Source organism: Phyllostomus hastatus, unplaced genomic scaffold (assembly GCF_019186645.2).
Source record: "Phyllostomus hastatus isolate PE091 unplaced genomic scaffold, TTU_PhHast_1.1 phas_scaffold_385, whole genome shotgun sequence".
NCBI classification, from domain to species: Eukaryota; Metazoa; Chordata; class Mammalia; order Chiroptera; family Phyllostomidae; genus Phyllostomus; species Phyllostomus hastatus.
Window position 1 is genome coordinate 6,588,746 of NW_025334026.1, and position 15,166 is coordinate 6,603,911.

A 15,166-nucleotide genomic window follows, 5' to 3' on the forward strand; every position below is an offset into this window, starting at 1 on the left:
AGCATCCTGAGAGCAGAGGTGCAGTCTAATAAACAGCAGATGTGATTTTAATCTGTATTCACATTCTCAGAAGAATGGTATCTATTGGGATTTTGGAAGGCTCCTTGCTGCTGCTGAATCCTGAGTCCTTTACCTAAACACCTAAATTTTCTTCTGTTATCTCTAGTTTCCTCCAGGAAGTTTCCACTGATATCCCAATTCAATCCTTCAACATTTATTGAACACCTACTATGTGACAAGTGTTGTAGGTATGGACCGGACATGATAAGCAGTTTTAGGGTGTGGGCTCTGGAATTACATTACCTGGGCCTGAACCCTTATCCTATTACTGTTGTGTGACTTTAGACAAGCTACTTACCCTCCCAGTGCTTTACTTTTCCTTCAGTATATAATGGTACCTACCTTCATGGTATTGTTGCAGAGTAAACACACGGAAGGTATTTGAAACAGCATCTAGTACACGGTAGGCTGTCAGTAAATGTTAGCTACTAACAAGACTTGCACTCACTTTCGTTTAATCTCAGCCACCCTCTGGGGTGGTGCTAACACTGCCCTTATTTTATAGGCGAATTAAGTAACTTTACTTGCCTTAAGATCATACAGCTGGTAAGTTGCTGATCAGGAAATCAGTTTTACTTTTCCCTGATCCCAAATCCTATTTTTAGCCCCTATACCAAGCCTTCCAAGTACTGAATAGTAGTACTTGTTAACATCTTTCTCCACCCAAGTTCTCCATTCTTCAAGGCCCTAACCACCTCGACATGGGATCTAAATCCTTAACTGGATGTAGAGGAGTCAACAGCAAGATGGATTTGGGACAGAGGCAGCAAACTGTCTCTCGAAAGGTCTTCACACAACAGAAAAGATGTTAACTATATGTCCCAAAGAGAATTCCTTCCCTGTCAGTTGTGCAGTTTCCAGCGGCATGTCAAAGGAGGAATTCAGTCCACAGAATTTTTGAGTCGTTTTTCCATTGTCACTCTGGTCATAACATGGCATGGAAACACATGCAGTTTAGATATGTTCCATTTATTGAATAGACTCTTTGTCCTATTGTTTTTAACTTCAAGAAAAATCTTTGTAAACGTTGATTGAAAATGTCCCAAGCCCCACCTACATTCCACTGCCAACACCAACTGCAGCAAAAAATCAGTTTGCTTCTCACTGCCATCTAGCTGTGTGGACTGCTGGCCTGCCTGCTGCAAGTGTGAGGCTGGTGACCCACTGGGACTCAAGAGGGAAATCATGACTAACTTGTGGGGCCTGTGATTAAAGCTATGTACAGGTGGGGCTGTAAGGTGGGAGATGGGGTGACTAAAAAAGAGAAAAACAGCTTTGCAATTTTTTAAAGACTCAACTTCATCTTACATATTGCTATTTAAGTCCACAATAAGATCCTCTGGAAACCCATGTGGGAAGGAGCTGGGAATCAAGAGCTTTATAAAGGTAGACAGTGGGGTGTGAGGGCAGGGGGTGTTACAAGCAGGAGCTCCAAATCAGACCAACCTGGATTTGAATCCCAACTGCACCAAGAAATTTGAGACTTGAGTGGCTTTGCAGTGCCTCAGCTTCCTCATCAGTAAACAGTGAATACCTCTAAGATTTTTGTGAGACAATTAAGATGTGTTAACCACATAGTTGTTTATTGTTGGTACCCTGCCCCCCCAACATGTCTGCTAAATAAGACCAGGCTGTGCCAGTCACCAGCTGTGGCATATCTGAGGAAGACCCTTCCCTTGCACAGGTTTTAGTTTTCTTGTGTAAAATAAGCCTAAATGTCCTTGAATTGTCTCATCAGTTGTAGAGCAATCCGAAGAGTGCAACTCTGCTCCCTAGTGGTCTATAGTTATTTCAAGACACGTACCATAAACTTTTCCTCAGGCTGATGTCAATACTTAATTTCCTTCCCTACACAGCACACTGAGGCTGTTGCCCCTGGTCACTGGGTGACTGACAGTAACTTCAGTTCCTTTATGATATGATACTTGATACTCAGTTTTCCCTTAGTGTTCCTTTTAATGATTTTAATAGTATGATCACAAGTTTGATGTCTGCAGTACATTGATAATGTATCCGAATGCAAATATTTTAAATAAGTAAATTATCTAAGTGTGTCAAGTTTTAAAATGTCAACTTTGAATGGTCATGCATTTCCCGTGCATCCGCATTTGCACCCCAAACTGCACAACTCGATTTGTGCTTATCCTCACTGGGTCTTGGTGTATGCCTCAGCTAGATCTGGGCAGGAGCTGTCGTGCCTTTTTGCAGACCCAGATTTTCAAGAGCAACATTATTTAACTCAGGTAGGTATTCCATGGAGCACAGTGGCAACACCAGGTTTTGCTTTGGTTCAGGTAAAAATGCAATTACCGACTACTGCTTGGCTGGCTGCCTGATCCCCCATGGCTTGGCCTAGCACAAAAGGTTTTTCAATATTCCTGCATGAGGCCAGCAGGCAATCTCTGTACCCATGGTTTCCTCCCTGGGGAACAGTCTAGAAATGAGGTTCGCAGTCTTCTAACATGCTGTCAGTGATATAGCTGGAACCAAGATAGGATTCGTAGTAACTTTTTTCATCAACGGTATTAACAGTCCATGCAACAACCTGAATGCCTTTAGCTGACCATTTCTTTAAGTAGTTCCTGGAGAAAGAGAAAAAAAACAAATACATTAGAACAATGACCACTTGGCCTGGGAATCTATAATGGTCACTAACTATGGTACTCACTGAGTACTAACAGTGCTCAGAAAGAGCCTCTGCACTGAAATCAGAGGGAGTGTTCCAAAACCCAGCATGAGAATTTCCTCCACAATGTTCCATTCCAGCTTAAAACACTTCAGTGGCTTGCTTAAGAACCCCCAAGTCATATTGGAGGCCATACCTGGCTTAGCCCCACCTGTCTCTTTGACCTCATCTTAAACCACACTCCCCCCTTCTTTTCTGTGCTGCAGAATATTGTTTTTCTTTTAGTTCCCTGAAAGAACCAGGCTCTTTCCTGCCCTAACACTTTTGCATGTTTCTCCCTCTGACTTGATCTCCATACCCACCTCCCTCAATTCCTACTCACCCTTCAGACTTCAGCTTAGTTGTCAGTTCCTTAGGGATGTTTTCCCTTACTCCCCCACTAGGTCACATTATACATGTACACTGTTCTCTCCTACAAAGCATTTATCTTAGTTGTAATTTACTGAAGTTTTATATGATTAGCATCTATTTCTTCCACTTGACTATAAGCTCCATGAGGACAGACCATGGTTTTGTTTCTTTGCCACAGTATCTTTGGATTCTTAGTATAGTACTACCTGAACTACTAGTAGTTACATGCCAAATATTTATTGAATTAAATGCATACACATACCTGAAATAATGTGAAACAAATTATAATCAGTTGAAATACACAGCTATAAAATTGCAAAAAGAAAGATTCAGAGATTGCCAGCGCATTAGGGTACAAAAAATTTCTTGGAAACGACAGAGGAAAGCATGTAATGTATAGTGGAGCAGGAGGAAAAATGGGAGAGATGAGTTAGGCACTCAAAGGACATTTTCACTGTGGTTCTGACCTGGATCCTATGTTGGTTTTCAAAGGGAGCCAATCACAAGGAAATGTGATCTCCCATCAGTTTGGCAAATTTATTTTTTCCTTAAAATGCACTTAAAACCAAGAATATTTGATCAACTTGTTTTGGAAATAAAATATGCCTGAACTCTTCCCACCTAAGAAGCCACTGGCATTCTAATTTAATAAAGGCATAGTGGGCTTTGAGGGTGGGAACCAAGCCAGGATGTCCACCATTAATCCTTCCTTTCTAAGAAGAGTATTCATGAGATGTGTCAGGACAAGATAAAAGAGCCCCAACTTACGGAGATACAGAATCCTTTTGTATGAGGAAAGCTGAAATTCCACACAGGTACCACAAGATATTGTGCATGCTCCAATCGAGCAAGATATCTAGGACCACGAACAAAGACTGTTTCCAGAAAGCATCATAGCGTGGTTTCCCATCTCCTGTATGGCTAAGGCTCCAAGGTCTGTGCGTTAAAGCGGTTACTACATTCTGATCTGTTTGTCTCATCTGAAAAGGAATTTTGGAAAATGAAATAATTATAAATCCAATACCTGCCTCTTGTTATTTATTTACTTACTAACTTTTATTAGTATTTATTTTATGCTGAATTTACTCCCAGGCCATAAGCTTTTGTTTCTTCAGTTTATACTGGGATATCTTTTTCTTCTGTGCAACTTCTTCCTCTGGTTTAGGAACAATCTGCTCTTTTTCAGTGGGGATCATCTCAATGTGGCAGGGAGAGCTCCTGTACGGGTTAATCTTCCCATGGGCTCTGTAGGTTCCGCGCTGCCATCTTGGGAGCTTTATTCACCTGGATGTGCTCAATGACCAGAGAATCCATATCTAAACCCTTAAGTTCAGCATTACTCTCTGCATTTTTAAGCATGTGCAGCAAAAACTCAGAACTCTTTTTGGGCCACCGACCCTGTCTGTGTCCAGCCCCACTGTTTGGCCTGAGCACACCTACCAACTCCACCATTGTATTGATAGAATGGGACACACTGCTTCTTTAAAGTGACATCTTTCAGATACTTGGTGGCTTTTCAAATATGCATACCCTTGATGGCCTGGGCAGTTTCACGAGTGTTCTTAAAGTGAACATGAAGATTTGAACCTCTTGATTTGTATGATTTTGTGAGGTTCTCTGGGTCAAGTGAATAGCAAACCATCTCCAGAGATCACTTCTGGTCGCTTTTGGAAAGAGTGCCTCTTGTTATTTAAATTTAGCCAAAGTACTCATTCTGAAAGGTGGTCATAAGTGGTATCCCCTCCCCATCTGCTAAATAAGTACCCTATCATAAACCCTTTGAGAAAATAATGTGATGGATGTAAAACATTTAATAGAAATATAAGTATAAATAAGAACTCTTGCTTCACAATCCTAAATGAACTGCAATTCTATCTTTAAAATGAGAAAATCATAATCTCAGGGTCAAGTTTTAATCATATTGCAAGAAAAAAAACTTTCAATTGGACATCAATTTAAATTCCAGCCAGAGATAATTAGAACTCAATGAGGATGGAACTAAGATCATTTCAAGATGGGCTGATTAGCTTTTAATCCTTTCCAGAGTAAATAGCTGAAAAGAGTGGTTGGGGTGGGGAAGTAGGATGAGAAGAATGTGAGAAGAGATGATCAAAATTGGGGTAAGGGATAGGAAGAAGGCAAAGGAGAAATGGGGAGATGTGAATAGAATTCTTTCAGTTTGTGTTCTATGCTCCTCTGGAGAATATAATACATTTCAAAGGCCTCTGTGGCCAAGTAAGTTTGGAAAACACTGACCCAAATATCTGAAAGCCCTATGACATTATTCATCTCAATGGCAGTTTATATGTGGATAGGCTACACTCTTACTATAAAATTTTAAATGTACCAGGCTGGTGTAGCTCAGTGGATTGAGCGCAGGCTGCGAACCAAAGTGTCGCAGGTTCGATTCCCAGTCAGGGCACATGCCTGGGTTGCAGGCCACGACCCCCAGCAACTGCACATTGATGTTTCTCTCTCTCTTTCTCCCTCCCTTCCCTCTCTAAAAATACATAAATAAAATCTAAAAAAAAACACTTAAAAATTTTTTAAATGTATGCTTTGTTGGTCACTGTTGAAGAGTGCTACAGAAGCGATTCATTACTTTGGAAGCTAGTAAATTCAGGGAAAGATTAAGCTTTTTTTCTTATTGGGTAACTAAATAATAGGTGAGACTTTCTTTCTATAGAAGTATTTAGCTAATACATGAAATGATAGAATTAAAATATTAACATTTTGCAACCCCTAGTAAACTGAGAGCTAGCCATTGGCATCACTAGCAGCTACTAACAAGAGGCGGCCAGATGTTATGTGCCTTCCAATGGAAAAATACCCTAACCTATGAAGGTATCTTGCCAGGAACAACTGAACCTAATTTGATCAAGCCTATATTCTCACTACCAATTATTTATAGGGAATATACAGAGAGGAATGTGCTGAACTGTATCATGGCATGATTAGTAAAATGAAAATGTATACACTGACTGGATATTTGATGATCTTATTGCTAATGATTTTAGATGAAATAATGGTATCAATGCTATCTTTTTAAAGGAATCACTTTTTAAAGATACTTAAAGCAATTTTTATGGATGAAGTGATATCTGGGATTTGCTTTACAATAGCACTAGTGAAGAAGAATGGGGGTACAAATGAAACAAGCTGGACCATGGTTAAAGGGGCTCACTCTACTATCATCGACTTTTGTGCATATTTTATGTTCTCTGAAATTAAGAGTTATTTTTCAAAAGATATTTCGCTGGTAATGAGATGTAGGGCTGCATAATTCTTTCTATTCTGAGAACATTTATTAAAGTAATCTGAATGAGCCTATAAACATAAATAAAGGAGCCAAAAAGGAATTATGTTATTTAAAATGGGGTATGAGTACAATCCCCTTCCTGAATTCCTCTCGTTAATTTAAGAGTTTCTTAACCAATTCAGTTCAATTTAACAGGCATCTGTCTTATGTTTACTTAGCCCATTGCTATGATCTTCATTAACTAATATAATATTATGTACAACAAAAATCCAGAATTTTACCTTATAAATAACTTCTGGTAAGAAAGAGCAGACCACACTATTATTGTATAGTTGAGGGAACTCCATGTACATTTTCTTTAGAGCATCAGTAGCCTGTAAAACAGAAGAGATTTGCCCTGACTGGTGTGGGTCAGCTGGTTGGGCGTTGTCCCACAAAGCAAACGGTCACTGGTTCAATTCCCATTCAAGAGCACATGCCTGAGTTATGGGTTCAGTCCCTGGTCAGGGTGCTTACGAGAGGCAAGCAATCAATGTTTCTATCTCACATCGATGTTCTTCTCCCTCTCTTTCTCCCTATCTTCCCTTCTAAAAAACCAGAAGAGATCATGTATTTAAAATATATTAAAATGTAATAGTCTTAGGAAATAACTATTTTATATTAAGTATAACCCTATCAAATAAATCAGAAGTTCAATAATATATAGGGAGATTGAAAGGAGTATTAGTACAATCTACTATCCATTGGGATACATTTTAAACTCACATTTGCAGCAGATAAAGAAGTTGGGATACTGCTGCTTTACTATCTTTCTACAGGCCTATTCCCTTGGTCATATTTTTGGAAAGTATATCAGACGGTAGGCCAATGGAGATTGGAAGCAAAATTTTAAAATCTTTTCCCTAGTTTAGCCACTAGGAAAAGTCCTTTTATACCTACAACTCTATCACCCTCTGCTTTTCCTAGCTGAAGCATGAGCCATCAGCCTGGGAATTACAAAGGGTAGATTTTCTCAGTCTAGGCGGTTGAGAGGAAAGGTCAACCATTATCAACATGAAGGAAGAAGCGATGGGACAGGGAGGAAATGGGAACAGTTAGAAGTCTCTCAACTTTTCCCAAGATGAGCAGAAATTTCTTTTTGTAGTCCACCTAATGAAGAATAATAGAATTAAGATATTGACATTTTGTAAGCTCTAGTGAATTAATAGATTGCCCATTGAATATACTGCTGCTACATCAAAATTCTTGAAATACTACTAATTTTTGGAAAGTCACATATAACCAAATATCAGTAACAAAATGCATTCCCAGAAAAATAACATAGAAATTATTCATGTTATGCTTCCCCTTCACTAATGTGATAGAGCTACAGAGTCAAAGTTATTTTCTTATTGTTTGAACTATCATATGTACCGTGGGTAATAACTTTTCACCTACATCATTTATTTAATTCTCACGATAACCCTATGTGGTAGTTTTATTATTCCCATTTTTCCCATGAGGAAACTGAAACTTATCAAGGTTGAGGTAGTAAGTCCATGATCTTGGCTCCTGTGCTGTACTATCTCCAATTAGCTGCCAACACTTGTTCCTTTAGACTACCACTATGGTGAGTGAGATCACTACATTATACCTAGTCTTGCCCAAAACACCTGCTGAACACCCAACCAGAAAGCTTAAATAGCTGGATTTTTAAAATAATTGTTTTCTTCTTCTCTCCCCAACCTCCCTCTTATTTGAAAAGAATAAGCATGAAGGGTTAGTACACCATGGGTGAAATGCAGGACCATCAGAGCTCCCCAACATCAACAAAACCTGAAGTGCGCATTAAAAATACATGTCCTGATACTTCCCGCCAAGATGGAGGTGTAGGTAGACACACTGTGCCTCCTTGCACAACCAACATATGGAAAACAACAATTTAGAAACAAAATAACAACTAGAACTGACAGAAGTTGAACTGTATGTAAGTCTAACAACCAAGGAGTTAAAATAGACACATTTATCCAGACAGGTAGGAGGGGCGAAGTCCAGCTGCCGAGTAGAGAGAGGTCGAGGCAAAAAAAACCAGTGGCACCGGGCAAACACAGCAGCAGCTGACAAACCCTGGGCGCACAAGACAGCAGCGGGCGGACCCTGGATGCAGGGTGGCAACAGGCAGACCCCAGCAAGGCAATGATTGTGAAGTGGGGCACATGTGGAAGGCGGCTGGCTGACCAGGCAGTCCCACATTCGTGCATGCAGATAACCCAGGAGACACTGGGGAGCGAGACAGACCACACAACCCAGGGCTCCAGTGCAGGGAAATAAAGCCTCAAAACACCTATTGAAAACATCTGTGGGGGTTGAGGAGCGGGGAGAGACTCCCAGTCTCACAGGAGAGTCCACTGGAGACACCCACAGGTTCCTAGAATGTACACAAGCCCACCCACACAGGAATCAGCACCAGAAAGGCCCAGTTAGCTTGGGGGAAGCTGTGGAAGGGAATGAAATCTGACAGAGAGTGGAGCAAGTGCCATTGTTCCCTCTCAGACCCTGCCCCCACAGCAAATACAACTAAGTGACTAAGAGATCGCCAACCTATCAGATGCATAGTTCAAAGCACTGGTGATCAGGATGCTCACAGAATTGGTTGAATTTGGTCACAAATTAGATGAAAAAATGAAGGCTACGCTTAGTGAAATGAAGGAAAATGCACAGGGAATCAATAGTGATGGGAAGAAAACTGGGACTTAAATCAATGGAGTGGACTAGAAAGAAGAAACCACCAAAGAAAAAAAAAATGAAAAAACAAGACTTTAAAAAAATGAGGAGAGGCTTACGAACCTCCAGGACATCTTTAAATGTTCCAACATCCGAATTATAGGGGTACTAGAAGAAGAAGAGGAAGAGCAAGAAATTGAAAACTTATTTGAACAAATAATGAAGGAGAACTTCCCCAATCTGGCAAAGGAAATAGACTTCCAGGAAGTCCAGGAAGCTCAGAGAGCCCCAAAGAAGTTGGACCCAAGGAGGAACACACCAAGGCACATCATAATTACATCAGCCAAGATGAAAATGAAAGAGAGAATCCTAGAAGCAGCAAGAGATAAGGAGACAGTAACCTACAAAGGAGTTCCCATCAGATTGTCAGTTGATTTTTCAAAAGAGACCTTGCAGGCAAGAAGGGGCTGGAAAGAAGTATTTCAAGTCATGAAAGGCAAGGACCTACATCCAAGTTTGCTCTATCCAGCAAAGCTTTCATTTAGAATGGAAGGGCAAATAAAGTACTTCTCAGATAAGATCAAGTTGAAGGAGTTCATCATCACCAAGCCCTTATTATATGAAATGTTAAAGGGACTTATCTAAGAAAAAGAAGATATAAAACTTGTATAGTAAAATGATAACAAACTCACAATTACTAACAACCACACCTAAAACAAAAACAAAAATGAAAACAAACTAAGCAATCAACTGGAACAGGAACAGAACCACAGAAATGGAGATCACATGGAGAGTTAGCAACAGGAGAGTAGGAGGAAGAGAGAGGGGGAAAAGGTACAGAGAATAAGTAGCATAGATGGTAGGTAGAAAATAGACAGGGGGAAGGCAAGAATAGTATGGGAAATGTAGAAGCTAAAGAACTTATGACACATGGACATGAACTAAAGGTGGGGAATGTGGGTGGGAGAGGGTGTGCAGGGTGGAGGGGGATGAAGGGGGAAAACGGGACAACTGTAATAGCATAATCAATAAAATATATTTTTTAAAAAAGAAAAAAATACATGTTCCTTGATCCCACCATCCTAGGCATTTTTGGAATTTCTTCAGTCAGAAATCCATATATTTATAATAATAGGCATTCTTGGTGATGCTGATGCAGACCACCTGGAAAACCTAGAACTACCAATTTAGCAAAATAATAAATTAACCAGAGCACCATTCTCCTTTTTCTTCAAAAATAGGAGTTTACTAAAGTTAGAATATATACTGAGGCTTCTATTTCAGATTTTAACAGCTGGTTTCAACTATATCCTGGGTTAATTTAAAAACTGACATCATCAGAATTCTAAACCAGTAGACAGTTATTACTGATTATAACTATTGTTAGGGGTAAATACACAAATTGTCCATACATGGAAAAGAGTATTTGTACTTGAAAAGCTGGTTATAAGAGAACAAATGTAATCTGACCGTATTTTCCCATTGCTTTCCATTGCAGTAAGTATTTATGAGTAAAAGTATATGTCCTAAAATATAAGCAAAATTTTATTTAGAAATGTCATACATATTTGAAAAAAAAATTAATTTTCTGATAAAAGTATTACTGCTGAAATCACAGAATAGGAAGACTATACAAAAGGGACACAAATCATACAGAAGGGATAAATCTGTATAAAAGATAAATATCCTATTAGCTATCAGAAGCTTTAAATTTTATCCTTAGTTGTCCATCTAAGACCTTTGACAGAGGAAAATGATGGTGTCCAACTCCTGAACTCCTTTTATGAGGTTACTTGAGCAGTCTGTTCAAGAAGTACCTCTTCATTATTTATTTAATATCTTTGGCAAATACTTTATGCAAGTAAGAGAAACCTGACTCTTCTATTTTGTGCTAGTTGTAGAATATCAGGAGTTGTTAAAAGGTTCCATCAAAGGTTAAAAAGTTTGAAAGATTCTATAATTTAACATTTTCCTTACAGATGTGGATTTTGCATTGTATACTTCCATTAAGCAGATATAATTTATAAAAATAATCTAAGAAAAATAACAAATATTTTGGAAATGACTAGCAATTAAAAATGTCTTTTTAAAAAAGTGAAATCTATGGTATTAACTGTACCTTGTTTGCATGGCCCTTGACATCAAAGAAGATTGTAAGGTTATGATTTAAGCACTCTGCAACCGCTTCTCTCAGGGTAGGGATTTTCTCATCAGGGAAATCATTCCTGTCAGGGAGGGAAAAGGCATAGCATATTGCAGGTAAAAGAAAAAATATATATATATAAAGTTTAGTGGAATACACATTTGACAAATGTCTCCCAAACAAGAGGAAAGAGTACTTCCCCAACTTCCTTTCTTCAACCTCACTGAAGCCTAAGAATAATTTACTATACAGATTTAAACTAAAGTAGAGATATTCCTGACCAAAGAACAGCAACAACAAAAAAAAATCATTTAATTTTTAGGAAATCACTGGATTTCCACTGAATTAATAATATAATTAGTAACTCTACTCACCAAAGGGTAGAGTATATGCCACCTTTGGAAACTCACAGACTTAATTTGAAGATTGTAATTGCCATAACAGAACCTTTGCAGGAAAAATTTTTAGAAATACATAAATCTATGGACTGTACTATTGTTCATTTAAGTGTCAATATTTAAAATAAATAATTTTCTAATACATAGTTTTCTGATAAAAAAGGAAAATTAAGTGCCTAATATATTAAGAAATCAGTTTTTCTCACATAAAAAGTTTCACTGTATGAGATTTAACTTATGCTAACTCAACTGTATTATTTCAACTGTAAGATCTTGGCTTTAAATGAAAGAAGTATTTGAGATCTTGCTCTCTAACATATGTCATCAGTTTGACTCAAATAATACCATGTAGGACTAGCTCTGGTGTATAATATATGTACATATATATGCATGCATACATAATTTATATGACAGTACAAAGTGACTAGACAGAGTATTGTCTTGAGAATAATTCTGAGGCCAAATTTGGGCTCAGTGGGAAAAGATGAAAAAATCCATGCCATATTTCTGTTCTTCCTGGCACCTGCTTATTACCTGGGAAACCTGTATACAGTTCAAGATAAAACACAACACAACAACCCTCCTAGAGCAGATGTAACTTGAAGGTGCCAGTGCCTGTCTGTGATTTTCAACAAAAGCTGAAGATATGTTTAAGCGACAATCAACCACTTACCTTAATCTGTGATTTGCTGCAGGATTAAGCTTCCTAATTTGTTCAAATGTCAAGTCACACAATCGACCAGTGCCATCTGTTGTCCTATCTACTGTGTTATCGTGCATTAAAACAGGAATCCCATCAGAAGTAAACTCAAGGTCCAACTCCACGCCTGTTGCTCCATTCTTAGCTGCCTTAACAAAACCATCAACAATATTATCGTCAAGTGTTATATTGCAATATAAACACTCAACAGGGCTAAGCAGACAGCTACTCTTACTGATTCCTTTCACATTTAATTTATCCATTCCTTAGCTGATGGACATTTTTGTTGTTCCCACTTTTTGACTATTATGAATATTATGAATATTCATATGCAAGTCTTTATGTTTCAGTTCTTTTGGGTATTTACCAAGGAATGGAACTGCTGGATCATATGGTAACTCTGTTTCACCTTTTGAGGAACTGCTGGACTGTTTTCCCACCAGTAGTATAAAGGTTCCAATTTCTCCACATCCTCACCAACACTTGTTTTTGATTATAGACATCCTAATGGGAATGAAGCAGTATCTCATTGTGATTTTTATTCACATTTTCCAGATAGGTGATAATGTTGAGTATCTTTTCTCGTGGTTATTGGCTATTTGTACATCACAATCCTTCCAACAAATACTTATCAAGTGCCTACTATGTATCAGCAGTGAGGGGAGAGTGCTGAGCAAGAAAAGAATCATGGATCTCACATTTTAGTGGAGAGAAATAGGCTACAAACATGTTACATGTAAATTATGACAGTGATAAATATTTTTAAAAAAGAAAATAGAGAGTAATGTGAAGGCCAAAGCAGGTTAAAGGTCACTAGACAAGGCAACCAGGGCAAAGCTTCTCTAAAAAGATGACATTTGAGCTGAGACCATAATGATAAAAGGGAGTCAACTATACGAAAATCGGGGGGAAATGTTTCCCAAGCATAAGAATTGGCAAGTATAATTCGAAGGCTACAAGGTAGGAAGGAGTCACAAAGTGTTGACCTAATCTATAGATCCTTGGCTTAAAGAGCTTACATTTGGGGAGGTCTTATCAGTCATTCCTTATCCCATTACCCTATTTCTTCATTACACTTTTCGCTCTCTTAAAAGTGTCTCATTTATGTATTTACTTGTTTAAGGCCTGCGTCCTTAACTCCAATGCAAGCTCCGTGAAAGCTGGGAACCTTTCTGTTGCGTTCATGACAGTATTCTCGATACCTGGCAAACAGCAAATATGTAGTACTTGTGTTCTATAAATACTTGAAGTCGGGAGCCTTTCCAGATTTCAAAGGGATCGAAGGCCACTTCAGAGTCTTCCTGGACGAACAGGCTACTGGAAGACTATCGTGAGGGGACTGGGTAACCTCCGGAAGGACAAGCGTAAGACCAAGCTCCCAGGAGGGGTCCGAGGAGAGGGCGGGGGGGACTCACCTGTCGAATAGCAGCCAGCGTGTTCTCCGGCGCGTCGTGGCTGCCGCCGCGGTGGGCGATGGCGGAAACGCGGTCCCTTGGCTTGAGCACCTGCAAGGCCCTGCGGGAGGGCAAAGGCTCAAAGCTGAAGAGGCGCAGCAGGAGGTAGAGGCTGCCGGTGAAGAGGCAGGCATTGAAGGGGCTGCGTGTCACCAGCAGTAGCAGCAGTAGTATGAAGGAGAAGGGACCCAGAAGGCCCTCCTGTTCCTCCCACAGCCACATGCCGGCGCCCGCACCGGCACGGACGGGAGTCCCGGACCCGCCGGGATTCCCGAACAAGACAGCGAGAAGCAAGGGCAACAGCCCCAGGTACTCGCCTAAGAAGCACTCTTCGAAAGGTACAGCGCCGCACAATGGCGGCGGCGGCGGTCACGTCCGGAGAGAAAGAGAGACAGCAGTCCAGCCAATCAGAGCCCGGGATCTCCAGAGATCGAGGGCGGAGCCACTTGATGACCCTAGAGGCGGGCTCGGGTTCTAGGCTCAAGTCCCAAAAGTGGCTTTTGGGTTACTCTGAGTCTTGACTTCTGCCGGCTTTCATATTCCAGAAGGGCAGACGGGCAAGAGCTGTTGTACGGTTGTACGATTGCAACGGATCTTAGTGACTTCTTCATTCTGCCCTCGAGGACGGTTCCCTGGGAGCCTTGAAGGGGCAGGACTCTTCTGACTATTTATTCAATTCAGTGCAAGGTGTGCCAGAAACCCTTCCGGGCGCTCAGGACACAGCAATGAACAGGACCTATGGGGTCCTTGCACTCTTGGGGCTTATGTTCTCTTGGGAGAAAATAATAGTGGTAGGGAGTAAACTAACATTTATAGAACATTTAGCATGTTCCTGATTCTGTGTGAGCAAATGCTTCTGTGCATTATCCTCATATATTTTCATAACAGCCTCAGTGGGTAGGTATTATCTCAGGAGGTTGAATCCTGTCGACTTTAGGATTTTTCAGATTCTGAGGGAATAAAAGAGTATGGCAAAAGGAAGTATAATCGGATTATAAAGATGGAAGAGATTTTAATGATTCCCTCATTCCATAGATGAGGACACTGAGGCCAAGAGAGGTGAAGTTAATGGCAGAGTACGAGGTGACATCAAGCCACCCCAGTTTTAGGCCAGTGACTTTTCCACCGCTTCTTCTCCTATCCTTCTCCACCTTCTAAGGGCCAGTAGTGAGGTTTCTGTACCAGGTACTGTGCAAGAATTATGTTGTTCCTCATAACTAACCTTGTGACAGTCACTTTTAAAACTCGTTTTACATGTGTAAAAATATGCATGGGAAGTAGGCAGAAGGTAAAACCGAGTTAGAAGATCAAAGGGGACACTACATCATATTTCGGAAAGCTGGTAACATATTTAGATAAAGAACTTCGGCGAAATATTTGGGGCTTTTCCTGTCGTCTTGAACCTGCTGCCT

General features: G+C 40.0%; 1 protein-coding gene and 1 pseudogene across 2 annotated transcripts; both read right to left on the reverse strand.

The window, feature by feature from the left end:
- Positions 1-1,622: 1,622 nt before the first annotated feature.
- Positions 1,623-14,152, reverse strand: GDE1 (glycerophosphodiester phosphodiesterase 1). 2 transcript variants are annotated; one of them, XM_045819356.1, is made up of 6 exons: positions 13,716-14,152; positions 12,274-12,449; positions 11,179-11,284; positions 6,638-6,730; positions 3,866-4,077; positions 1,623-2,642 (listed from the first exon to the last, which is right to left on the reverse strand). In XM_045819356.1, exons 1-6 carry the CDS (start codon positions 13,974-13,976, stop codon positions 2,495-2,497), a joined length of 996 nt encoding a protein of 331 aa, XP_045675312.1. In that variant the 5' UTR covers positions 13,977-14,152; the 3' UTR covers positions 1,623-2,494. The 2 variants fall into 2 exon arrangements, with proteins under 2 accessions (XP_045675312.1, XP_045675313.1); XM_045819357.1 differs by having other exon boundaries at positions 12,274-12,445; positions 13,716-13,853.
- On the reverse strand, positions 4,128-4,739 carry LOC123806322 (annotated as a pseudogene).
- Positions 14,153-15,166: the final 1,014 nt, after the last annotated feature.

Excerpts from the sequence above, each read along its gene's own strand:
- GDE1 (XM_045819356.1), bottom strand. The coding sequence starts at position 13,976 with ATGTGGCTGTGGGAGGAACAGGAGGGCCTTCTGGGTCCCTTCTCCTTC. Across the intron at positions 12,450-13,715 it reads CGCTGGCTGCTATTCGACAG|GCAGCTAAGAATGGAGCAAC; the intron begins GTGAGTCCCCCC and ends GGTTTTGTTAAG. Across the intron at positions 2,643-3,865 it reads CAAAAGGATTCTGTATCTCC|GAACTACTTAAAGAAATGGT; the intron begins GTAAGTTGGGGC and ends CTCTTTCTCCAG.